Source organism: Arvicola amphibius, chromosome 5 (assembly GCF_903992535.2).
Source record: "Arvicola amphibius chromosome 5, mArvAmp1.2, whole genome shotgun sequence".
Lineage (NCBI taxonomy): Eukaryota > Metazoa > Chordata > Mammalia > Rodentia > Cricetidae > Arvicola > Arvicola amphibius.
The window spans coordinates 137,428,741-137,456,591 of NC_052051.1; the positions used below are offsets into that span (position 1 = coordinate 137,428,741).

Sequence of the window (27,851 nt, forward strand, 5' to 3'; positions counted from 1 at the left end):
CGCTGAGACCTGGAGTTCCATAGCTGAGCATATATCAGATGTCTCCTGTCTCTTCTGATGTGGAGTCTTATGCCCATCATGGCGTCTCCTGGCTGCTCTTGGCTTTTGTTTCTTTTCTTTGCCACTACCACTGTGCAAGCATGTCTCTGTCTCTGCATTGTCCTTCAAGCCCCATAGCTTCACTGTGACTTGGCTTCTGCATTTAAATCAAAGCCCCATTTAAGAGCTGCAGGCTCTCCAGGTTTGAGCTAATCCATATTAGGGCTTGTGTCACATTACAGTCCCAGTCCTGTTGTGTCTTTCTCCCTGCTTGTGCTTGGGCATTGCCTTGTTGAATCACCAGCAAGGTAGAGGGACCTGTAAAGAAGGCCAGGGACCAACTGTAGGATGATGAACAAGGAGCCTGGCCCAATGCCACCCAGCCCTATTATTGGAGGAAAGAGGGCATCATGACTCCCATCCGACGTCAACCTCATGCTCCTCCCTGCCTGGCTGGGCTTTCAGAAGCAATGCCTGAAAGCTTATAAAGTGAACCCTTGATGTAGGCATTCACTAAGAAATGGTTTCTAAAGCCCTATAACCATGGGTCACTGTCTTCTGTTGCAACAAACGCCTTCTCCCTTCTTCACCTCTGGTTTCTAGGGAGCCATTGGTACCAGCTCCCCAGCTCCAGTCAGAGCACACAGCCCGCGTGTTTCTGCCCACTCACTTCTTTATGGTAAATGCCTTTGCCTTGATGAAATGCTCTTGAAGCTTTTCCATGTAAAGTTCTCTTTTGCTTTTCTGTTTAATGCTCAAAACACTGCTTCCTCTCTGGCTACTGTTCCGGGTGCTTGTGCTACCTGGGAAGAGCAGGAAAAGGAGAGAGGTCAGAGACTTGAGGGTTAACAGTGGATCTGTCAACAGAACTCAGTTTGGGTGTAGGGCCCTGGCTTTCACCTGCCCCAGAGGATTATGTAGGGCACGGATGGCTTTAGGACTGACTACTGAGTGTTCAAGGAGCAGACTTCTATGCTGATCTGAGGCTGCGATAGATCTGCGGGTTCATACCCAGTGGGTCTCCTCTGCATGGTTCTGTAGCATTTGTTCAGGAAGAAACACAGAGGGGAATAGCTAGCTTTACTTGTGCTCACTAGTGTTCTAGGTCTCAGTTTTTCCAGATGGGGGTGCATGACTCAGACTTTTTCTCATATTCTGATTGCTCCAATTGGAAAACCAGTATGACTTGATCTCTCAGTATCTGCCCCAAAAGCAGGTTCTGAAGATAAATGCCTGGGTTCAGTCCCAGTAGCGCCCTCCCAAATCTCCGTTGGTAAAATCTAAGCCCATTTTCAAAATCTGTTATGATTTATAACCCACCCAGCAGAGGTTTCATATATGGTGAATGAATTGTCATGGGCCTTACATTGGTACACGTTAGCGTGTGTGCTGGCTGCCTCCTCTATTACCTGAAACTCTGGTCCCTGCATGGGCTTGCACACCTTGAACAATGAAGGAAGCTACAGAGCTGAAACAGGACCTGAACTTGGGTCTGTCTGATGCCAGAGGATGATCTGCCATATTACAGTATCTTCAACCAATAGCACCCGATGGCTCTCCTTCCCAGATGCGGAGACACCGGAGAAATAAGACTGCCCGGGGCTTATTTCAGCCTAAAGGCCAAATAATGGATACCTCTTTTGGACCTGTTTGAAGAGAAGCTGGACTGTGGGGAGATCTGGGTGCTGCCGCAGGAACGTTTTCTCCGGACCGCCCCCGGCTGCTCTGGGAAGGTCACATGCACGGACTCCACAGAAGCGGCCAGGTTGATGGACTTCAGTGAATCTGAGGAGCCTCTTCTGCCGCGATCCAGGGACAGCTCGTCATCAGACTCCTCCTTGTCCGTGCCACTGTCAACGATGTCGTCCTCGTCCCACAAGCCGTGACACTGAGAAGCAGAGAAGGTGACAGCTGAGGCTAGCTAGCATCTCAGATGGGCCAACTGGCTTTCTTATAGTGTCGGTTCTAACATTCAGCCCCTTGAAACCGGAAATCCAAGGGAGGCGTATCTAAGGAAGCCTGTGCAGAATTGTGCGAGTGTCCTAGGAGAGTGGAGATGGTTGTTGGTGAAAAGAGATTGTGTAGTTAACTAAGACAAGGTGGGTATAGTTAGGATAGATAGGTAAGGAAGAGATGAGAGTGTCTTGATTTCTAGAACCTTCTAGAACATATTAGAGCGCTCACTAGAAATAGCCTCGGCTCACTTACTATCCACAGGTGAGCTCAATCTTAGCATCCCACGTTACAAGTGTCTCTGCTTTGTAGAATGATTCTGGCCGTCTCCCAGCCCACATGGTGGGGTGAGCCTTGGCTTATTCAAGACTCAGAGCAAAACTGCAAAAATTCTATGTGAAATTTGCTGACCAGGTGTAGGGCAAAGACTCTGGCTCTACTGGAGATCCTGATTTCTGCTGTAAGAAAATGGGATAAAGAGCTATTAAAGAGGTCAAGAATGTACAGATCTGGAGTCTGAGAAGCCCTTGGTCTTGCTGGAGGGAGACCTTGTTGGGACCACACATCAACTGTATGTAGTGTGGCTCCACTTGCATGTGAAGAACTCCAGGGAACTCCTCCCCTGAGCCCCGGATGCTCTGTTTGTACGTGTATTCCTCAAGCCTTGGTCTGTTCTCCTTGTGAGTCATCGTTAAGGCATCAAAAATGCTGAACCTAGCAGTACATTCCTGTCACCCTATAGTTCAGGAGGCTGAGGCAGGAGGATGACAACTTTGAAAACAGCCTCGGCTACATAGTGAGTTCTAGGCCAGGTTTGGATGCTGAGCTAGGCGCAGGATACATTAAAAAAATGAAAACAAAACAAACAAAAAAGCAAAGCTTCAAGTTTTATTCTAAACAGGATCTGATAAGGACTGATAAAGGCATGTTTTGATTTAATAAATTATAAATTTAGGGTATTTTGGAAAAGGGAGCAGGGCAGCAATAGAAAAAAGTCAGACGGTGACAAGCGTGGCGGCTCTGAAATGGAACTGTAGAGTTATTTCTATAGTTATGGCGGATTGGCTTGCTTCTGCCAATAGACTTCCTGTCTACAACTTGTAGTGTGTGAGAAGGAAAACACACACGTGGCTGCTGAAAGAAAGGCAGCAGACAGGAACAAATGCAGAGACCCACAGCCAGACACTATGCTCGAGGAGGACCTTGGAACTCACAGGTCAGTGAGATGTTTCCACCAAATCCCTCCTCTTCAAGCCTGGGGAATCTGCAGAAGAGGAGTTAAAAGGAGTAGGGGAAATAGGGGAGACAGAGGACACTGGGATGACCAGACCCTCTAAAATAACTGAGCAAGGTGCGTACGAGCTCACAGAGACTGAAGCAACGATCATGGCACCTACACAGGTCTGCACCTCTGCATATAGGTTCTGGCCTTCAGTTTAGTGTTTTTGTTTGTTTGTTTGTTTGTTTTAAGATTTATCTATTTTGTATACAACATTCTGCCTTGATGTATGCCAGCATGCCAGAGGAGGGCGCCAGATTTCATTATAGATGGTTGTGAGCCACCATGTGGTTGCTGGGAACTGAACTCAGGACCTCTGGAAGAGCAGCCAGTGCTCTTAACCTCTGAGCCATCTCTCCAGCCCCAGTTTAGTTTTTTACAGGACTTCTGAGTGTGGGGGTGAATGGGTCTGATTCTTGTGCCTTCACTTGAGGTTCTTTTTCTGTTGTCCAATTTCAGTGTGATGGTTTTCATTGAATCTTACATTTTATTTCGTTATGTTTTATCGTTCTCTCTTAGAAGTCTGTTCTTTTCTAATGAGAGATAGGAAGGAAGTGGATGCAATGGGAGAGTAAGTGGGGGATAACTGGAAGGGGAAGAGGATGGAAAACTGCTTTGCGATTGTATTGTATGAGAAGAATCTATGTTCAATAAAAGGGAACATGTATGTATACATACATATACTATGTACACATACACACATGTATATTACATATATGTGTGTATATACACATACATGTGTGTGCATGTGCACACTTGCATGATGGATGTATGTAACTCAAAGAAAAGGGTAAGAGTGAGTGTGCCTGGGATTTGTTGCCCTGCAGAGATCTTCCTCAGGCCATGGGGCCAACAGCTTCCTCAATGGTGAGATTTTTCTAGGCACAGTAGTCTATGGCTCGCCCTGGGAAGCCTCTTCCTCCCAGTTGTAGCTTCATAAGAGACTGCCTGGTGAAGGCAGTATCACTAGAAGATGGGCAGGAGTTGAAACGGGGAAGAGAGACAAGGCGTTGTCTCAGTGTTCTCGGATGCTCTGACTCAGACTAGTGCTGAAACCATACCGCGTCTCCTTCATGCGATGCTCCGCAAATGCTGGTAAATGCTCAACCCTGCCATTGGCCCCACTGTCAATAATGATCCCAAGTGCTCAGGATCTTCAGTACTGTTGCAGACAAAACTGACCAATATTGGGGTAACGAACTGTTAACACTTAGGTACCTTCAGAATGGAGCGATGGAAGAACAGAGCCAGCAGCTGAATGAGGTCGTAAAGAACATAGCCCTCTTTCTTCTCCACTCCTATGATGTTTGGGGGAAAGTAGGGCTTGTCTTTGTTCAATTCCAAGTCCTTATTCCAAGGAAAGAAGCCGAACTGGAAGAAATATTTTACTACAATCGCCACCTACATTTGGATGATAGAAATAAAAAGTCATTCCTTCTAGGACTAGCAGTACCTGAGAAATAGCGGAGTAAGAATTAAGAAAACATGCCTGCTACACAGTTTTAGCGGTGTATAATTACTATATATGATGACCTTAACGCGATTGGGTTTAAAGTGTTGGTAGTATGTTTCTCATTTCCAGAATAAGAGAAACACTGTGTTATTAAAAGTATCACCCGTAGCCAAGCAAAGCCGTTGGATTACTCCTGCGGCCACCTGAAATGACTGATCATTTTCTGTTTTTGAAGAGGTCAATTTTTATGTTGACTTAATTATACATTCAATTATCCAGCTATTCAAATAAGGAAGTCAGGGCAAACTCGAATATGAATATATTTATATATTATATAAGGCTTTATTTTGTGAATTTTCCTGAAATACCGTGCACTTGTGGGGAGCTGGTGAGGTTTTGTTTCTTTTGGTGTGGAGAGGCTTGAAGCCTGGCCTGCTCTTGTGTAGGCAGACATCATTTCCTTTCCCTTTTCCTTTTCTTCTTGTTTTTAGAGGCCTAATTTAGCCCCTAAACGCCAAAGAGAGCCTGAATTTGTTTTCCAGGTGTCCCTCAGAGTGCTGTGATTAACGGGCGCAGGCCACCACACTGGTGTTTTACGGTGCTGAGGACAGAAGCAGGGCTTGTGTGTGCTAGGCAAGCTCTCCTCAGCTCCACACTGGGAGGGTCCGATGCACACAGCGTTCGTTTTCCCCCCCACCGTTTTCTCCTACCACAGTCTTCTCCAGACTACGGAAGCAAGGAGGATTTGCTCTCTACTTGTTTCATTGCGTGTAGCCTAGCTCTTGGGTTTCTGAACACACCTCAAATTATACAGGGAAGGAATGTCAATGGGATTTCTCACTTAATTTACCCTGAGAGAGAAAATTTAAAAAACTCAACTTAAGCAATAACACACACACACACACACACACACACACACACACACACACACACACTTTTTTTATAGCCAATAGAAAGTCTTTATTCCACTGGAGGTTCTGCTAAACTACTGGCTTGCACAAATACTTTTCTTGCAGCTGCAGACTGAGATAAAAGCAAGAATATTATTTAATATGAAAACCATGTATTTAAGAACAAGGTGCTAGGAAACTCTCCCACACAGTGGGGCTGGGTGCTGTGGTATGGCACCCTCTCCCTTAGGAGAGTCATCTATGTCCTGGAGGGATGTAATGGAAGTGATACTCAGGAACGATCATTTTGGCAAGACTGTGAGGGACAGGTCAAGTAGAGAAACAGACATGCACTTATCCGTGGATCGATCTCTCTCTCTCTCTCTCTCTCTCTCTCTCTCTCTCTCTCTCTCTCTTAAATTAAGGATATGACATACATACTATCAATACTTAATCCACATAGTTTTGAGATCATTTGTTTACAAAATGATTACTTATAAACTCGCAGTAGGTTCTAGATTAAATGGTGCATCTTTCATGAGCACTGTACTATAAACATGAATCACAATGCTCTTCAGAGTGAACTTTCTTTTCTGAGTCAGGGAGTCCCTTTGTCTTCAACTGAAGAAGCCTGGGCACATGCCCTGTGAGCCTCTCCTCCCCGCCAAGGGGCACAGTTTGCAGGAGACTTGGCAGTCTTCTGTATTTCACAGGAAAGATGGCAAACAAGGCCCCATGTCTGTTCAAGCAGGGGCGCATCATCCCCAGCGTGTCCTCCTGCCATTTAGATTTTCAAGGCTCCGTGCTGGGATGCACGGAAAGAGACTTTAAGGATGGAACACGCGTGGCGCTCCATCAGACCACACTCGAGGTGCTTTGCCGTGAGTTTAATTCTGAGTCTATGCTTTGGCTACTCACTGATTCAAGACACTCCACTCAATTTGGCAAAAGACATCTACAGCGGCAGTAGTGACACTGGTTAATATCACAGGTCTCACAAAGAAGGCTTCCAAAGCTGTCTCCAGCAATTTCACAACCTTTGGTCAACTACTGAATCCCACCTCAGCTGTCTCCTTGTGTGTTTAATCAGGAACGGCACCGGAACCTACCCTGTGTAAGGTGTGAGGCCTGAACAGGTGTATGAAATTGTCAGTACCAGGTCGCTATTGCTGATAAAGATCACTAGTCTAAGTAGGCCATGCAGCAGACCGGCCTACCTCAGTGTAGACGATGGCCATCATCCAGAAACGCCGGCTGGGCCTGGGGACAGACAGCATGGCCCAGAGGAAGATCAGGATGGGCAGCAGGAGGGTGATGATGGAGGCAGAGATCATATGGTTGAGGATGATCACGAAATAGCACACCATTTCTGAGCGGGCTACCAGAGTGTTGTACATGGCGTAGAAAAGCAGCAAGAACCGGGGCTGGTCCACGTAGAATTTCTCGGATTCTTCAAGCTCATCATCATGGAACATCCTGTTAAAATAAGCACAAATGGATCCTTGTCTGCACCTTTTCCAAATCAATGACTTGCATTTATGATTATCTCTTGTGTTGTGCATCTACACATGCCTCCTCTGTGTATGCTTATCTATCTGAGAATAAGAAAAACAGCCCCATACAGGCTGATCCTCCTTTGTCTAAAGCACTTGGGAAGTGTCTGAGATGTTGAGGGCCTACATATCTTGGACTACTAAATTACATAATGAAACATTATTGGATATTGAAATCAAGTTTCGACATGCAGTTAATCTATGCCTTATATATACCATATTCATATGGACTGACGGTCATTTTACAGAATACTTTCCAATGGTTTTATGTATGCACAGAGATTAATGGCACAAATTCATCTATCTCCCGTACTATGTGGATGCTTTTGAGCTCTTTTGGATTTCAGAACATCTTGGGTTTTCAAATTAGGGATTCTCAACCTGTCTGAGACCTTATAGAAAGAGGTAGGAACACAAATGTCACTGGATACTTTTGGCTGAGTCAGTCACTCAGTCATGGTATTGACCCAGGATTGTATGTTTGCCTTCTACGCATATGTGTGATGGTTCCTTCTGTGGTTCCTTCTCTTACTTGTTCATCAGCAGCTCGCTGGCTGTCAGCTCGTGAGTCAGGGGTGGTAAGATACTCGACTCCAGCTTGTCTGTACGGCTGTCATCGGGGCTGACTACCATGTGGTTCTTGGCCCCGGAGTCATCTTGTGAGGCAAAGGACAGATGCTCAAAGCTGACAGCCTTGCTGTAGGAGGGTGGGGCCTCCACATCCCCATCGTCTGTGGAGAACTGAGGCAACTCCTCGTCCGGCGTGAGGCTGACCTCCTCTACTCCTGCCTCATACTCGGCCACATACTCCTTGTCCTCCGCGTCACAGAGCTCAGACTCCAGACCCTCTACCACCTCCTCCTCAGCTTCAGCCTCCACCTCCTCAATGGTTTCTGTCGTCCCTTGGCGTGAATACAGCATGGTGCACTGTGTGGGCTCGCTGTCAGGAGAGAAGATGGGCAAGAGGGCTCGTCTTAGCATTTATACCAGCTTGGAACCTGTCCCAGTCCTTACAACATTGCCTTAGAACTCCCAAGTCAAAACCTCAAGCATGTGAGAAAGGGAAACGCCCCCTTCTGTGAATCCCATCTGCTTTGTTCCTTCCAGAAATGCACTCCCACTCTGCAGAAACTGCAAGCAGTAGCCTTCCAGATGCGAGAGTGGACAGTGAGCATTACATCCTTTCCAAACCGCAGCAAGTGACACGCCTTGCAAGGAGCCACCCCGTCTATGCATAGATGTGTTCAACACAGGATCGGTATCCACAGCCATGAGCTCCAGGTTCATTCCCAAGTCAGCACACGTTTAGCAGAGCGTACCTACCGCCATCACTCCTTAAAAGAGAGAGCATATGGGAAGGAGAAGCCATGCTTGATTGTTTCCTCTAGGTGCTTGATCAAGACATAGCCTACTTTCAGTCCTGCACAAGGGACCTGCCCAGGCCCACTGAGGATGACAGAATCCATCAGATACAGTCGGCTGAACTAAACAAGCACATGCTTTATAAATCCCCCTGCTTTAATGCTGATCTCTTTCTGCTTTTCTCGTCCTTGGCCTCTTTCTTCTCGGAATAAGCATGTTTTCCCATTGAATCTTTACCTTCTCCCCTGTTCTCAGACATTTCTCGTGAGTTTCTTGGTCTTGCATGTGGGGCCCACCTTTACTGTCTCTTCCTTCTCAGCTGCTTGCTCTGTCTCAGAGCCTTTTTCTACTTTTTCATGCCAACAACTTTCTCTCCCCTCTCTTCTTTCCTTCCTTCCTTTCATTCATTCTTTCTTTATTTTTAAAAATGCATTCTTCCTGTAGTTTCCTCACATCCATTCCCCTGTTTTTTTCTGTTAGTCCCATGCTGGCTTCCCTGTTGTCTTTTCTCTAGTGTTCCTCATCTCATTTCTAGGTGTTCCCTCGCCTTCCCTGGCAAACCCATGCAAGAAGGTTAGAACAGAAAACGAAGCAGCCATATTGAATTCATCGCATGCTGAAACCCATAGCATGCCTTTCTTAACTATTTGGTCCCTGACGAGGAGACAAGATGTTTGGGATCTGCTGGATGCGGAAGGATAGTGTATCAGACTCTGAAATACACACTGCTGTCTCACTGGCATATGTAAGCAAGTAGCTTCCGCAAACACAGATTCTCAAATTGCAGGATACCAGTGTAGACAAGCCAACGAGCAATGAATGGATGGCTGACACACCTTCTGTGGCACCTTGTAACTGAAGATGCTGGGATGACCATGCAGGCACTAAACATGCTCAGGACTTTGGTTCTGAGTTTGTCACCCCCCGCCACGCCGTAGAAGGCTCTGAGAATGATAGCCCTCGGCAAAGTTGCTCAGGCTTATTTCAGTAAACAGAGCCTCGTAGGAAGCCACTGGATTGAGCAACACTCCAGGGAATGATCAGGCCATGGGAATCAGATAAACATTAGGTCTAAACTTCCATCATGGTCATTAAGTGATGTCAAGCATGGTCTCCAAGGTTTAGGGTTGGTCACCTCAGGGCCTCAGAGGATGAGGTGTGTCTTCAGGGGATCTTCAGAGTAGAAGGATGTAACAAGCTCGTGCCTGAGAGAGGATGGCTCAGAAAACAAAACATGTTGCCTGAGCCAGGCCCCGTGGACAGCACCACAGGGTCAAACATGTTCAACAGCCAGCAAAAGAAAGACAAACCCGCCCTCTGCTGACCAACCAGGGGTCAGAATGGAGGTTGCCTTTGGCTTGGGTTATTTTCATGCCAGGATGAACACAATATAGTTAGGGTCCCGGTAACAACACTAAGATTTTGTTGGGGGAGGGGGGGGGAGGGTTTTGCAGTTCTATGCAGATAATTTCTAGCTGAATGTTGCTTTCTGGTAGAATTTAAAAAGAAAACTTAAGCCCAGAATAATCCTTTCCAAACAGGTAGATGGTAGTCAATAAAGATGTAGGTTTCTACATAATGTTTCTTTTCAAAAGTCAATGGTAAAAGTACCATTCAATTTTCCTGTTAAATATACACGCCAAATATAGACATTTTATTTTACATTAACTGAAAGTGGCTATATATTGGAACGGATTTTCCTAATTATATTGATATGTATCTATTAGATATATCAAATATATATCTTTATAAATGAAAAGTGAAAACTCTTTGAAAATGGAGGACAACATTTCCAATTAGGGTTTTTAATCAATCCCTAACAGACAAAACGAAGGGACATAGTTTAGTTCACAGAGCGTTGTCTTGGAAACATTATGTCACAGAAGGTGCTTGGTTATGCTTTATTCATGCAAATTCTTAAAAATCAAAGGGCAAAGAAAAGAAAAATGGCATTCATCTCAGGAACTCATATGTTGCAATGACATCCACGGGGAGGGGGGGCGTAGGTTATGGAACAAGCATGCACAAGTTAAGCACCTTGATCCTACACTGCCACTGTCAGCTGATGAGGAGGACATGTCCATGCTGAACATTTTACGGAGCCTAGGCCGAGCGCGCTCGCTTGTTTTAGGAACAGGGTCTTGTCCATCTAAATCATCAAGGGTGGGACTGCCTTGAGATCAGCAGGTTGCTTCAGTGTAGCAGCTAACAGCGCAACACAGTTACAGAAACACAGAGTTAAACCCAAGCGGTGCACCAAGTCACACAGGGGCAGCGTGACCCCCACACCGCCGTGCGGCAACCACAACACAACAGCACCACGGGCAGGATGGCCGTGGCATGGGGGCGGAGCGGGGGTGGAGGGGGCGGGGGGGGGGAATGGACGACCGAGTCCTCCAGGGTAGGGAAGGACCTGTTTGGCAGGATAAATAAAAAAGAAGAACTGGAGTTGAAACAAAAATTTACTGGCTAGGGATAAACTCCCAAATGGCCCTTTCTTGGGTGAGACACTAAGCAGAATGAGGACACGCCCAGGCGTCATTTTACAACGTTCAGGTCCTTGATTGGTTCTTTTGTGACTGAATTAAAAATGCTTTCTTTGGAATTGTGAGCCAAGAGTCTCAACTCAATTGCAAATGCAGGAATACCTGCATGTACACTTTGTAGGAAAGATTTTAGTTTTATAATACAACTTTCAAATTAAGAGCCGGGAACTCAGGAATGCCACCGCATACTGAATCTTCCGTCTCATTTGCTAAATCACGTGGACTAAGCCAAACCAGATTCCTTGCCTGTAGAAGAGACGCTGATCTGATAATGTGACGAGAAATATCACCAAGGTAAATATTAAAATGGCACCAATAACAATAAAAGGAATTACTAGTAATGTTGGACATATTTTGTCTGTTAATGTTTTGTTTTTACTAATTTTTATTAAAGATCATGATTCGAGTTTGGGTGGGCGTCCCAAGGAGAAAAACCCATTGACTAAATCCCTCATTTCCTGTTACTCCACGGACCGGCCATGGGGGGAACAGAATAGAGATGCCATCCTCGGAAGGGGTACAGCAATTCTCAGGTGGCAGATTTCAAACCACAGCCACCCCTTTATTGGAAAGCGTCCTCATAGAACGCACGTTACACCGTTTGGCAGCAACAAGAGCAGATGGTAAAGTCACACGCCCGATCTTAGGAGGAACTCTTAGAATTAGCTCGCCCGTCTGACCCTGGATTTAAAGGATTTAATATCAAAGGAAATCTGGTTTTTGTTGCTAAGTTCTTATTCTGATTCCATCTCATGTTGTCTTATGTGGAAAAAAAAATGTGACGTGGACCGTGTGGGACACAAGATGTAAAGGGAACAGACCACAACCATGCCTGTTTCCTGGAAGGAGGGCGGCAAGACCTGTCCTGCCCAAAATGCGCAGTGTCTGAGGACTCTCCTGGTGACACGCTACCTTTCTCTAGTGCAGGGGTTCCCCAGAAACTTTAAATGGGTGTGAATTTCTGTTTGAAGACACATGGGAGTGTTGCTGAGCCACTGTGAAGGGCAAATTTGTGGGTTCATGGACTTCTCACAAGTAAACCTAGCATCCCTTTTAGTAAAATGAAAATCAAAATACATTACCGAATATTAATGCTGCTGATTTCCATTCAGTACTGATGACAGTTTTATGATTTTGCAAATTTTTAACATTTGTTTTCTTAAAACATGGTCTATAAGTGTGATGTCTGTTGACTCCCAATTTTCATTCTGGTCTTGGTTTTCTATTTAGGTCATATTTAAAGGCAGGTGCTTGGTTAAAAAAAATATTACAAGTCACATTAAGAGACAGCATATCTTGATGACAGAAAAATGAAAAGGTATAAGTTATATATTGTATGTGCATATAATATGTTCTTCACTGTGTGGGTGGGAATAATTGCAACTGGATGTGAGTGTGACTTTGGCACAAGTAAAACAGATTTTTCTGAACTCTTTTTGGAATCCAAGCAATAAATATAGTTTGTATTTGATGCGGATTTGTAGAGCAGGGTGGTCTGAGCTCTGAGGAAAGCTCTTGTACGTGTTAGGAAAAATACCTGCATGAAGGATGGATGGACCCATCTGGAAATGTCTCTAGAGGAATGCCCAGGGTTCTTCTCATCTCAGTGTTCTTCTTCTTATTCTATTGCTCCCATGATGGGTTTTTTTTTTTTTTTTTTTTTTTTTTTTTTTTTTTTTTTTTTTTTTTTTATTAAAATGGTTGTTTGCTTTATGATTTGGTTCTACAGCTGGGTATTTGGAAATGAGGATTCTTTATACTCCACCTTCATGCTCCCCCTGCCACAGGAACTGAGCGTGTCCAGGGCATCCAGACATGGCCTACCTCCTCCACCCCGCCTCTGCCCGACTGCACACATCTGCACACTGGTGCACATCTGCCCTGCACAGTCTCAAACTGAGCACCATCATCCACTGTCACGTGTATTGCGGTCAGGACTGAACCTAGTGTCCCACACGACACCGGCTATGCTGCATCACTAAACCACGTCTTCAGTCGGCCTTCCCTGATGAAGGGAGGAGTTACTGTGAGCTGGACTGAAATAGGTAAGCGCTAAGAAGAATGGGGACAAAATGGATGTTAATTCATGGCATAGAAATGAACTAGAGTGATTGTATTTAAATGCTTTGATTTCCAGACAGAGAGAGACTTGTTGGGACACAGTCGACGAAGAGGATTTACAAGCTTCTCTCCAGGACAGAACTTATGGTTTCCAATTGTCTAAGTGAACTATAAATAAACAGCGAACTTGTGCTTCACCAAAACCTTGCGACAGAAAAGGGTAAAGCGTCTCTTCCATAAAGCCTGTGGGACGGTCTCACAGGACACACGGTGCTAGGAACGGGTTGAACGCTGTCGCTGACATTTCTTCTTTGTGGCTGCGGCTTGACTAACTAGTTTCAGAAATTAAGTCTGAGAAGAGTACAAAAGTGTGGCAAGAAAGAAATGGAAAATGAATTTTACTACTATGGCACTTTGTCTGCTAACAGTTATTTTATTCTGGAATTAAAAGGCATCGGAAGCACCATCTCAATTAGGAAATAAATGGTTGGCCTCGAAACCCTAAGAGAAGTCTGGGGCCAAATAGTTCCTCTTTCCATGAAGATCACATTAGCTAAATATTGTTGACTTTACAGCTTAAAAATAAGGAAACATAATCTTTTATTATTCCTGAAAAGACCTTAAAGGAGCATCTGTTTGGGAAAGAGATGAAAGACTACATCCATGAACAGTTTTATCTACACAAAATCAATATAGGCAAATACATGCATATATATAGTTAAATTAAGCAATCTATTTTAAAGCTTGAGGTTTTTACATATTGCATATATAATATGTGTGTATGTGTGTGTGTGTGTGAGTGTGTGTGTGTAAATAAAAACAAATTCTTTTTCCATGCCAGTAGATTTGGGTCTGTGTCCAAAGGCAAATATGGTGGCTTGCTGTATTTGAGTTTTCTTTAATTGGCCGACTCAAAGACAATAATTCAGCAACAGATAAGAAACTATATTCAAAGTAAGAAATTCTCTAATCATTCTCTTCAATGAGTACAATTCTGAATTTTAGGACTTTGTTGTTTGTTTGTTTCAATCTCTGGCACCAGTGACTAAACCCTGGGCCTGGATGGGCTTGGTATGTAAATATGGCCAACTGAGCTACATCCTCGGTCCCTTTGATAGTTAATTTCTATTTTTGAGTTTGCTATCGGTGAAGTGATACCCTTCCTCCTCCCTTTCATCCAGAATGAAATGTAGTCAGTATCTGCAAAAGAAAAGTATGGTTGGCAGCCACTGTGCCCGTGACGCGTCTGGGACCCACCTGGGAGGGCTACCCGTGCTTCCTCAGCAGGCAGAGAGGCAAGAACTGTGTTACAGAGCCTTTTCCAGACGACACTACTCAGGGATGACTTTTATGTCTGTTTTGTTCTAGAAATGAGTTCAGGTCCTGGCCTAGAATAGGAGATTATTTTAGCTGTTAGATGATAAAATACACAGCTATCTTCAGGAGATAAAGTTCTTTGCCTGTAAGACAGTTGCATGGTGCAGTTCACCCAGTCAGATGGTCCCCCTGGGTATTGTCGGTTTTTCTTCCTAAGACAGTGACTTGGATTAGCCAGCCGATACAACGGACAGCAGGGATCTAGAGCCGTGCTGCAGGAGGCTCCTGAAGCTTTTCTGGATGGACAGTACACTTGCCTGGGAAGAAGGGAGAGACATCAAGAGGTCCAAAACCTGGGTTCTGCATAGAACATGGTGGATTTTGGATCCTGGCTCTGCTCTTATAGGCTTAGACCACACTTTAAACCACGCTTTAATAAATTTTTTCTTGGCAACAAATATGGGTAATAATGGCACACACATTTTATATAATTCTAGGGATGAATCAGGCTGGCTACAGTATGTGCTCAGTGTACCAAACCACCCTTAGCATCGAGTCGCCTGCTGTCCTCCTGCAAAACAGGTGCATGGAAGACCTGAAACCTATAGAAGATGGGGGGATGTTTTCTAACAGAATTGTTTCTGAAATTTTCATTCTAAACTTGGAAGTAACAATTCTGAAAGGAAAGGTCAGTGATATCAACAGAAGGTAGAAAATGGTAGAACAAAAGACAGCCTGTGGGAGGAAGTAAAGGCGTAGCCTGACACAAATAGTAAGGAGTAAAATCCAAATGTGATGAACCATTCTTATTTGCCTGGATCTTATAAACCCCTAGACTGTGCCAGTGAGGTAGATGTGTGTGTCAAACTGTTCATTGTTGGTGTCCTGCTGTTACCCAGTCAGCCTAGAGGAGGACAATATTCCCTCCCCCAACATTGCTGTATGGATCCCAGGTGTTTGGTTAGCTTTCACTTCACGCAATCACTTCTCACATTTGCTGGCATCTACCTCATTTCACAAAACAACCGATTGTTAAGAAAGTGAAATACCTGGAAGATACTGTCATGGGAATCTAAGCTATCCATCCTGTGAGCTGCCTGGGCCCTGGAACCGCTCCAGGGTGCTCGTCCATTGTGTCCAGTCCTGACTCTCTGGAAAGGTTCATGATGTGGTTTTGGTAGTACATATGGATGCTTTCCCCGTGTTGGAACGTTTGCCCTGTGGAAAAGGAGACATCACAGGTGGTTCTTAAGAAGCACTTGTTTGGACAATGCCAACAGTTTGCAATACTGACAGCTCTCAGCCCGTGTGCACACCTAGAGTAAGGACTGATGAGGATGCTAGTTAATTTAGGGATTAATGTCAGGAGGCCTTTTACAGTCATTAGTGTCAGTCAGTACTGCTACATGTGATGGTTGATCTTCACATCTCCACATGTCTCCAAGGGCATTTCTTCTTCTTTTTTTTTTGTTGTTTGTTTTGTTTTGTTTGTTTTTTTTTTCGAGACAAGGGTTTCTCTGCAGCTTTAGAGCCTGTCCTGGAACTAGCTCTTGTAGACCAGGCTGGTCTCGAACTCACAGAGATCCGCCTGCCTCTGCCCTCCTGAGTGCTGGGATTAAAGGCGTGCGCCACCACTGCCCAGCTTCCAAGGGGCATTTCTAGAAAGGTTTAAACTGAGGAAGATGAGCCAGTTGTCAAGCGCTGGCAACATCATTCCATGCTCTAGGATCCTGGACTGAAGAAAAAGTAAAAACAGAGGAATCAAGATATGGTGGGGGGGATAGTTTTTGTTTGTTTGTTTGTTTTGTTTTGTCAACTTGACACAAGATACATTCATTGGAGAGGAGGGAAGCCACAATTAAGAAAATGCTTCCATAAGACGAGGTGCTATACAAACATTGTCCTAATTCCCTAATCGATAGGGAAGATCCTAGCTCACTGTGGGTCACACCATCCCTGGGCTGATGGTCCTGGGTTCTAGACGAAAGCAGGCAGAGCAGGACAAAGGTTGAGTATGTCAGTAAGCAGAGCAGCACCCGTCCACGGCCTCTGCATCAGTTCCTGCCTCCAGGTTCCTGTCCCTGCTTGGGTTCCTGTCCTGACTTCCTTGGATGATGGGCAGTGGCTGTGGAAGCAGAAGCCAGAGAAGCCCTTTCCTCTCCATGTTGCTTTCGTCTGGTGTTCATCATAGCAACAGTGGTCCTTCCCCAGGAGACCAGCTGAGTAGTCACATTTATCTCTCCCTGTTTCCTGCCTGCGGATACAATGTGGCCTTGCCTTACTCCTCCCATTGCCAAGCCATATACTGTGTCCCTTCAAGCTATAAGACAGCCTTCCTTGTATCCCTAAATTGCTTTGGCCAGAGAGTTTATAGTAACAAAACGTAAGGTAGGTAATAGCTGCTGGTACAATTCCTTACTATCTCACAATAGTCACTTTCCAGAAATCGGCTCAAGCTTAGTAGAGAAAATTATCAAATCTGTTTTCAATTAGATTAACTTAAGCTCTGTAATTTATTTTCATTATTAATTTTTATTTTATTTTGGTATATTTAAAAAAAAATGTTCCCAACCCTGTTAAGGTGTAATTGACAAAATTATATGTATAAAAAAATACTTACCTTTAAGTACAATCTATAAGTCATATGTAACTTTTGTATATTTTGTTAGCTCTCTTTATATTCTAATTTTTTTCTGGAGTTTTCAGATCAAAATTCCCAGATAAAAATTATAATCCTTTATGGGGCACAACAAACCTATTAACTCTGATAGAAGAGAGAAAATGAATAAACGGGATTTTCTGAGGACTCCTGGTGAGTGTGTGCATGTGTGTGAGTGTGTGTGTCTCTCTGTGTGTGCATATGCATGTGTGCATGTGTGTTTTGTGGTTGTTTATGAGCATGGGCTAGACCTCAATGCACACAGAACAAGGGTTATGAAACAGCTGGCCAGAAAGATGGGATTTTATTTTAGAATTTTAGATAAGGTTGTTTAGTTAGGTTTCTATTGCTGTGACTAACACCGTGTCCAAAAGCAACTGGATGGAAAGAATTTATTTAATCTTACAGTTTATAATCCATCACTAAGGGAAGCCAAGCAGGGGCTCAAGACTGGAACCTGGAGGCAACAATTGAAGCAGAGACCGTGGAGGAGCGCTCCTTACTGGCTTGCTTGCCATGGTTTCTCCAGTCTTCTTTCTTATGCCACCTAGAATTATCTACACTGAAGTGGTGTCACCCTCGGTGGGCTGTGATGCGGCCCTCCCAAATCAGTCATTAATCAAAAAGATGCCACACTGACTTGCCTACTGGAATTCTGATGGAGGCATTTTCTCACTTGAGGTCCCTCTTCTCAAACGGCTCTAGCTTATGCCAAGTTGGGGTTGGGGGAACAAAACACGACAAACAGCAAGAACAACAAAACAACTAACCAGGACACTATCTGGAATCCAATTGCTTCCATGTCTGAACTAACTCCCATGAATGCTGACATGATGCCAACGGGTGGGAAATTCTACTTCTTTTTTTTTTTGTTTTCCGAGACAAGGGTTTCCCTGTAGTTTCTAGAGCTGTCCTGGAACTAGCTCTTGTAGACCAGGCTGGCCTCGAACTCAGAGATCCACCTGCCTCTGCCTCCCTAGTGCTGGGAGATTAAAGGCGTGCTCCACCACCGCCCGGCAGGTGGGAAATTCTATATAAGCACTCCTGAACAGTTGCCGTTAAAACCCAAGTGCACTTGAAATGGTCTAGGAAGTTACTGTCAGGCCACATATATGATGAAATCGAAGTAAAACTTCACGCTCATGTTTGTGTTCCCTCCCCAAGGTGTTTCATTATGTAAGTGAAAATATTTCCACATCCAAAACCAAAATTGGAAACTTGAAACTTCTCTTGCCTCATGCATTTTGGACTGGGATGTACGGCCCACGGGGACTTGGCAGCTCTTTGAAAGTAGAAAGCAGTAAAAGGAATTACCTTCTTAATCTCTCGGGTTAGCATACACCTTTCAATCCTCAGAACTGTGGATATATCGATGTGTTCCCTTGAGGAATGAGTTGAGCCAAGTGGTGAAACTATCCACCGTGGCCAGGAATAAGACCCAGGTAAACTTCAGAATATAAATATCCTCTTGATGATATTATCTAGGCAGAAGAAGCACAACACAGGTTAAAGGGTCTGGAACACGACCACACTGCAAAGGGTTGTGTTGTGACACTGTGGGGTAGACCACACCCAGCCCTGGATTTTTCAGGATGCCTCTCAATGTGTACTGGACTCTTTATACTTAGAGAATGAGGGGGACCAAGGCCTGAGCACCGGTTGTAGTCTCTATACATGCAATGGCAGAACTAAGCCAAAGCCTCAGGTAAAATCTTTCATGTTTGCCATAACAGACCCTCAGGGGCTAACAGGACTCCTCAAAATATCATGTTCCAGGGATAGTCAAGTCTCTTACACATGTGCAACTCTAACTACACTCTATGTATAGAATCTCCACACACCCCTCCCTCATAGTTCGAAGCCATCTCTTTATCACTTCTACTAGGTACCCACTACGATAGTGGTTGCTACACCGCATTATTTAGGGGAAGACAGAGAAAAGGCCTATATACATTCAGTACAGATGAATTCCCCCCCCCAAAAACATTTTGGTAAACGCTTGGATGAATCCGAGGCTGTGAAGCCTACATTTCTAGAAGCCTTACTGTAAGAAGTTTAGTAAGTGTAGAGATTGCAGTTCAAAGGTTCATCTAGTATTAACTCAGGAACGGAGACGGCCTGTGCCTGTCTTGTGGGGCCCTTTGAGGCTTTTCTACAAGTGTCTGAGGGATTGTTGGTGGAACCTGTTTTATTGCCCGTGTGCTTGTACTTCAGTCAAAACATCTTACATTTGGCAAAGCTCACTCCCCCAGGCTGCCTGTGCTCATGTGCTTAACTGATCCATCTTCCTAAGACAATCAGATGGGATTGCACGTCAATAACAGAAGTCTGTACGTGGGCTCCATCATCTGTGGTTAGTAGAAGGCTGGGATGGCTAGTGGTGAGTTTTGTCCCGGGACTGCAGCTGTGACTGGAGACCCTGGAGAGCTGTCACACAGCAGCTCAGCTCAGAGGAGGCCAGTGGCATTCGGAATTGGCGACAGGCACGCACACACATCTCCCAACACTCCGGAGAGGCTCCAATTCAAGCCCTTTGAATACTCAGAAAGATTGGAGGAGGTTTTACAACTGGTGAGCTCACCCTCTGGGACATCACTCAGCTTTTAAAAAGAAGGAAAATTCGTAACAATGTGGATGACCGCAGAGGACATCGTGTTACACGGAATAAGCCAGGTGTGGAAAACCACACTCCAGATGATATCACTGACACTCAGAACACAAACTTGTGATACTCACAGAAACAGAGAGCAGAGCCATGGTACATGGCCAAGGAAAGGAAAGACTGAGAAGAAGTGGGTCGAGGCAAGCTTGCAGTTACATGGGAGGGTTATCTCTAGAGATCCTCAGAGACAGGTGGTAATTAGCAATTCTGTACTATGCTGGGATTTGCCAACAAGTAGACCTAAGGCGCTCTAACTGTGGTGGGGGGGTTGACAGACAGTTTATCTGCTGCCTACAGCAGTCACTTAGCTACGCACAGGTACAACGAAACCATATATTATATGCATCTTACTGAGTGTAATGAGGAAGAACCTAAACAGAAGGACTAGATCATTCTGTCTGTCTGTCTTAATCACGTATGTAAGCTGATGGTCACCCAATCACGTGTCTGCCACACAGGCCTCTGTCTACTGTGCTCAGAGTGAGTACCGAATGGCCCGCCTTTGCTCCCCAATAATCTCCTCTCTGATTTGAAGGCCACAGTGTGAACCGGAGCTTGGCTTTATGATGAGGACTAGAACTGCTCTGAGTGGCCTAGGAAGAATGGAACGCTTACGTCTGGTAAAGTTTTGCTCTTTTTTAAGGGTAAGACAAGAAATGGAGCCTCCAAGTGAAGGCCATGCCTGATGGGGCAGGAGGGGAAGGGGTGGCAGAGAGCAAAATGTAAGGACCAGGTTGGGCCAGAATCTCGATCTCTGATATTCCCATGGAACCATTTCCTGTCTATGCAGCTACCTTCTCCTCCTCAGGACTTTTCGGGCTGTGGTATCTCTTTGCCTTTCACAGGTTTTAGGGGGTGAGAAAGAACAGAGGGTCCCCTTCGCTGAGCAAAGTAGCAAAGGCAGAGATGAAGGGCCTCATGAAGTGAGATGACGGGAGGCTTCACTGATGCCACAGCAGAGTGATTTCAAGAGAGAGACTTTACAAGGCCCCCATTTTCTCTGCATTTCTGGCCTCTTATTTAGTTTAATTATTTGTTATTTTGTGTGTGCATATGTGTCTGTACCCATGGGTGGAGCCAGAAGAGGGCACCCAGTGGTCTCTGGCACAACTTCCTGCCATTTCATTGAGGTAAGTTCTCTCCTTGAACCTAGGGCTTATGTTTTCTTGGCTAGATTGGAAGTCAGCAAGCCCTAGAAATCCCCCAGCTCACCTCTCACCTTGGAAGTGGAGTTACAGGCCTGTGCAGGATCTGACTTGTTATGTGGGTGCTGGGATCTGCACTACAGGCCTCATGACAAACAACATGAGTTCCTAACTTTCAAGCCATCGCTCCAGCCTCCCTTATTTCCCCTTCAGGAAACTCTAGACCAAGGTGGGTAAATCCCATACTTATTCGGAGAAGACCTCAAGCTGCTTTTACAGACATAAGAGGGAGGTTTTGGCCCTGCAGGCTAAAGGACATAGAAGAATAGCCACTAATATGCTCCAGCAGGCCTTAATGCTTTTGACAATTTGTTCTTATTTTTTCTCCCATTCAAAATTACTTTCCTAGAAATAGTCATTATTAGTTGTTGAACATTTGGTCACGTGACATCTGCCCTAAGATAATTTATGGTATATTTAAAAATAGCTAACAGAGAGGATTCTGAGTGTTCTTAGCACAAAGAAACGACAAATATTTGAGATGACGTAAGCATTCGTTAACCTGATGTCATGATCCCATATCGTAAATGTTTACCATAATCTGCATGTGTACCACTACTCTATCTCAGTTAAGGTAAATTTTAAAAAGTTCTATTAAAAAAAGAAGAAAATTTAAGTATTTTTGTTCAATGCTCTTATCCTGGCGGCTTCTACTCAGCACCAGCATTTAACATCCTCATCCGCAGGCGCAGGTACCAAGGACTTTACAACCCATGAGGCTGGATGGGCTCTCAGGAGTCTTTCTCCATCTCAGCAGAGACGAGGTGTCAAGGACTGCGATTATGCAGCCTCTGTCTGGAGTCACGGCTGGATTTGCCACTTTGCAACAGCTCTTCTTATCCCACAGGGCAGTACTATTTTCAAATGCTCACAGCTCATCTCTGTCTCTGTTCTGTTACCTGGGCCATCGGATTTCTTTTTGATTGGTCCATCCTCTCGATCGTCCCAGTCCACTGGACCTGCGTTATATATGATAAAAGATGTGTCATTATATAGAGCCCTGTGCCGTTTTTATGACTAAAGAATATCCAAAAACTTTGGCAGAACACACACTTGAGAATAACAAAGACAACGTGGAATAAAACAATGTAGTGAGAGGAGTTGGCTTCATTAAATATTAAAACTAACCCCCATGGTATTAAATGCAAAAGCATGCAACTGAGATCCAGAGCTTGACAATAGAAGAAAGAGTCAGAATACAGCCCCAAATCATATCTAAGCCAAAATAGGAGCTGAGGGCCGGCTCCTGCTTGTTTCTAACACAAAAGGAAGACTTTTTAAATAAGTAGGGCTGCCGTCATTGCTCATCTATCTAACTGTATGAAAATATATCTCTATTGTACAGAGTGATAAAAAAATTCAAGGTGTAAGTAAAACCAGTAGGAAATGCAGGACAACATTTGCTTAATACTGAGGGTGGGCAGAGACTTTCTTTAGTGAGATATTGACTCTAAAAACATGACTTTAGGCATGTTTCGATATTAGATTGATTTCACATCGTTTAGAGAGTCATGTATCACAAACCAAATACGAGCACTGAACAGGGAGACATGATTATAACACAGCAGAATGGGCACTATGCCTGAGACCCAAGCGGTCCTAATTACTAAGCAAAGAACAAACACTCCAAGAGAACGGCAGAGGACCATGACAGCTGTATTTGGACCTTAAACTTGAAGTACAAATTATATAGACAATATAAAATAAAAATGCCCAGAATCATTAGTTATGGATTAAACTAAATGCCAATGAAAATATAAGAAATCTGTTTTTCCCCGGGGGGGGGGGGGGAAACACAATAAAAAGAGCAAAGAGGGCCTTGGTATGAAGCTATAAGAAAGGTACCTTCCTTTATCTGACATATTGGAGTATAAATTACTAAAACATTGTGGGGGGAAAAGCTATTAAAGTGTTTGAGGCATCTCCTTTAGCCCAGTCTTCCTACTCTTGAGAATCTACTCTGTGAGGGTGCATATACATCATGGATAACTCCTTGTGAATGTTTTTTGTAAGGGTACCTATTACAGCATTGCTTGTTGTGGTGAAATCAGGAAGCAATCTTTTTGTCCATTAATGGTGAAATAATTGAATAAATTATGCATATCTGTACTATGGAAGCTTTTATAGCCATTAAAAAACCCTGCAGTTTCATGAATAGTTAATTGGAGAACTGTTCATGATACATTGCTAATGAAAGTACAAGCTGCCTTTGTGCACATTAATTCTGAAAAGTTAATGAACAAACAATATGTACTTGCCAAAGGGGAGATGGTTAATGCCCCATCTGGGTAGGATGCATTTTTCCTGGAGACTTATTGTGTGTGTGTGTGTGTGTGTGTTTGTAAGTGTGTGTGTGTGTGTCTGTGTGTGCATGCAGACACACACCAGATTCTGAATCTCCTGCTATCACTTGGCTTGTTATATTGAAGGTAGACTAAATTTATCTTTGTAAACAATCAATAAAATGCAGGTGTAGCCACCAGGATATACTGAGAGAAAGAAGGTAAAGTGAACAAATTTTATAGTTAGTTGCATGAGAAATCTTGATTGTTTGACTTCTTAATTTTCTAAGAAATTCATGATTACATTATCTCTGTACAGAATCAATGATAGCAGATAAACCTAGGGTCCTTTTAGTCATAGCATTTAATTTTTCCTTTTCTAAAAAGCAGCCGCTGTTATTAATACACTTTGTAAAAAATCCTTCTCTTACATTTAAACACCATAATACAGACCCACTTAAACTGTAAAATACTGCTTGGAGTACTTCGGTTTTCTTTGTTCAGTTAGTGCTTTAAATAATTGCCTGCTACTTTGTAAAATGTTGTTTTTCACTTAAATAATACTAAGTTGGGAAACTACTGAATAGTATATGTACAGGCTAGTTTTGTGCCAATTTGACACAAGTTAGAGTCATTTTGGAAAAGAGAATATTAATTGAGAAAATGCCCCCACCACCTTGGTCTAGGATCAAGCCGGCGGTACATTTTCTCAATTGATAATTGTTGTAGAAGGGTTCAGATCACTGTGGGGCAATGCCACCCCTTGGTAGGTGGTCCTGGGTGTTGTAAGAAAGCAGGGTGATCAAGACAGGAGGAACAAGCTAATAAGCAGCATTCCTTATGGGCTCTGCAGCTCCTGTCTCCTGCTTCCTTCCTGGACTTCATGCCCTGGCTTCCCCCAGTGACAGACTACAAGCTGGGAGGTTAAGTAAATCCTTTCCTCTTCAGCTGTTTGTGGTCATGGTCTTTATAGAAACCCAATTAAGAGAGTATTCCTTTATGCTTTGGCAATATAATACCTTCAAAATCTTCAACTCAGTTGGTTTGAAAATGCCCTCTCTTGGCATTTGGTGTCCCCTGTAACACTTCCTCCATGGGGCAAAGGCTGTGGTTGCTTCCTGCCTGGCACTCACCGTCCCCAGATCCTTTGCGCCTTCCTTTCTCCTCTTCTCTGGCCAACTTCTTTTTCTCTTTCCTCCTCTGTCGGAGTGCTGTTTTCGGATCAGTGATCCAGGCTTGATAGACAAACTGAAAGGAGAAAGTCCAATTAATTTCTGACTTTTAAAAGTAACTTAAAATGTAAATGGACCTAAGCCAAGCTTCTTCCATGTAAGATATTTTTTTTTCCTCACAAGTATCGCTTCCCTGCTTCTTATGTTAAGTTGACTTCTGTTGGTCTAGATTTTTTTTCCTTGCTTGTTTGAGACAGGGTCTCATTATATTGCCCTGGCTGGCTTTGTAACTCTGGCTGTTTCTGCCTTCCAAGTGTAGGGATTAAAGGCATCTTATTGCTTTTCATTTGCTACCGTAAGATATAATATATAAATAGATGTGGGGACATTCTTCACTCGGTGTCAAAGATGATCATGACATAAACTTGGGTAAAAGCAAACCATCATTTCTCTGAAACACCACCACCGTTTGTGATCCTCAATGACAGAATTTTTGCTTTGCACGCTACAAGCTGGAGTTGGGAAGTCTTGACGAGCATCATCAGAGGACTTTCTCCTATCGCAAACGTCTCAGTCAAAAGGAAGATGTCTTCTTTAATGTTCTCATTTGCTTGGGCGGAAGTAAGTTTTACATTGTCAATACTCTCCTGGTAGTGGTTATGAGTAACTTGAAAAAGCCGATGGATTTTACGAGGGAAATAATGCCAGTGTTAGAGGGAGCTACCCCGGAGAACAGAGAGGGAAAACAGTGTGAGAGTGAGCTAGCCCAGGAGAGCAGAGAGGGAAAACAGTGTGAGAGTGAGCTAGCCCAGGAGGGCAGAGAGGGAAAACAGTGTGAGAGTGAGCTAGCCCAGGAGAGCAGAGAGGGAAAACAGTGTGAGAGTGAGCTAGCCCAGGAGGGCAGAGAGGGAAACTGGTGCCTCGGGTTCCCATTTGTCAGTTGCATTCCAGAGCCGAGGACAACCACATCAACATTTAAAACCAATCACCAAGGAGCAATAGTTTGGAAGAACCCACCCTCCACATCCCCAGAAGCATGCAAAAACAACAAAACCAAGACAGGATGCATACAATCAGCCCTCCCGAAATCATAAAACCAAGCCAGCATGCTTAACATGCAACCCCCAGGGTCTCAGGGAAGCTGGGTTTTCCACTGTCACAATTAAGATAAGAGCACATAAGGGCTAGCTGTGAACCCATATATTGTCATTTGATCCTAGGTTATTTTCATATTTCAGAAAATTTTGAAAGACACGACATAAACAGATTGGCATTCTGATGCCACTAGGAAGTAGAGATTCAACTTTTCCACATATGGAAATATGAGGGCACAGGGTACAATAAAGAGCACCTCCTTTTTCCTCAGAGGTAGAAATCTGAATTGTACAGGTAACACACACAATGTAAAATTGGTGTTATTTCTGAATAACAAATCTGGGAGGTAAATGTCCTATGGTACGCTAAATGTATTTTATGGAACTAGGGCATGAACCGATACTCAAAAGGATCAAAGCAAGCGCTGGTGGGTCCTTACTGAGCATGTCAGTTTGGGAGTCTAGCCACTTATCTCTCAGGTTTAGGACATTAGAAAGCAAATTTGCATAATATAGTTTGCTTTAAAAGAAACTCAACTAATAAATACATCTTCAGGTTTAAGAACAGCATAGGATGGTTTCAAAAACAAAACACTTCAAGAAAAGTATTATTCTATCATTGTTTTATTAAGTGAAAGGGATGCCAAACAGAAATTAAGAGGTAATAATTTATGAGCATAGCAGGTGTGCATTGTACGACTTCTTTTGTTCTAAAGAAAAAGCAAACAGCTGGGAGGGAGAGAGGAAGGCTGAGAAGGGCAGGATTCGCAGACTTTAAGAAGGGCAGGGAGGGGACCATCGATGTCTGACATGGTGAGAAGAACTACTAACCCTACATTGGTCCCCTAGGGATGAAAGCCATCAGTGTCTTGTTGACGAGAGGAACCTTCTGGTCATGCAAGTTCAGGAAGCAAGACAGAGCAACCACGCTGTGAGCTGTTGAGTCCCTATTCTCAGGCAAAGCTATCTTAAGATTGCCATTTTGAAAAGTAATTATTTTAAAGTTCCAAACACTTGACCGAAGGCCAGCTTTGCCTTCTCCTATTTCAGAGAAGGGTTCCGACCCTTACTGAGTCTAGAAATGGAAGGGTTTTGCTGACCTCCCAAATTATGACATTGTATCTTTTACTTTCACCCAATTTGGTGGCTTGTCTAGGGAGCCAGGCCCCAAACTACATCAGCCAGAAGGAGAAAGTGCTTGGAAGTACACACAAAAAGTCTGAAGGTTCAGTTAATAGTCACCGCCACGAGTGTGTGTCTTTGAATTTATCTCCAAGTTTACCTTTATTGTTAGCGAGTGAGATTCACTTTTTACCAGAAGGTCATGAAGTAAAACTGTATACATTCTTTTAAACAGAGAGTATTTCATTGGAGCGGATATCCTTAACTCGAATTGATAGCATTTTATAATTTGCCCTCTAAGTAGACTGGGATACAGAGTTCCTTTACACCTTTATTGTCATATAATCATCTTTAGCTTTGTTTTAAGTAACAAAAGGGGTGGATAACTTGCCATCTTTCACTTTAATAATTTCTAAATTACAAATTTAGACACTCACATGGATTCATAGAGCAGAAAAGATAAAGTCCCTGCAGAAACAGCAACAGTGACTATTAATCAAAGCCAGTCTTCTGGAATGGAGAATGAAAGGCAGTCGGAGGGTTGGACTCTGAGGCCCTAGGTAGACCAGCAATACAGTCTCACCTGAGAGCTTCAGAGACACCCTGCATTTCAGGTTCTGTATGACCAGTGGGACCAGAATCAGCATGGAAACAAGATGGCAGGGAAAAGGCCAGGTGCACTGGTCTCTGTCACTATCCCAACTGTTTGCGTGAACTCAACGACCATCAGATCATAATGACCCAAGAGTTTTAGAGCTCCTTCCGGGCTGAGTTTGGAAGGAAAAACATGCTACAAAATACAAGAGGATAATTTCTTCCTTGTGGTTTTTAATAATGAAGCAAGTATGATACAGACAGCTGACTGACATCCATTCTGTATTAGGTGAAAGAACAAGGGCCTTGTTAAACTTTATTGAGAAGCACTGTTGTGCTCTGGTCATCAGCAGCTGGGAAAGGAGATGTGCTGGATACAACACATCTGTATCCACGTTAGGAAGCCGGAAACTAACTAGAAGCTGAAAGCAGGGTCAGAACCAGAGGAGTCTTTTATAGGCTTATTTGGAATTTCTTACCAGCTTTCTGAGAAAGAATTATTATATATGCTTTACTCATTATAAACTGATGCATGCAACCAGATGCCACCCTTTTAAGATGAGATGTAGCTCACCCAAAACTACGAGGAGAGAAAGTCCATGTATATC

General features: G+C 43.8%; 1 protein-coding gene across 1 annotated transcript in view; it reads right to left on the reverse strand.

Moving 5' to 3' along the window:
- Piezo2 (piezo type mechanosensitive ion channel component 2) overlaps positions 1-27,851 on the reverse strand; it is a 345,375-nt gene that overhangs the window by 16,323 nt on the left and 301,201 nt on the right. The window contains 14 exon segments of the mRNA XM_042055171.1: positions 710-842; positions 1,675-1,927; positions 4,490-4,672; positions 6,832-7,090; positions 7,700-8,107; positions 10,567-10,740; positions 15,510-15,564; positions 15,567-15,671; positions 17,074-17,086; positions 18,427-18,498; positions 18,500-18,570; positions 18,573-18,593; positions 21,879-21,938; positions 24,395-24,509. Of these exon segments, the coding sequence (XP_041911105.1) occupies positions 710-842; positions 1,675-1,927; positions 4,490-4,672; positions 6,832-7,090; positions 7,700-8,107; positions 10,567-10,740; positions 15,510-15,564; positions 15,567-15,671; positions 17,074-17,086; positions 18,427-18,498; positions 18,500-18,570; positions 18,573-18,593; positions 21,879-21,938; positions 24,395-24,509 (1,922 nt within the window).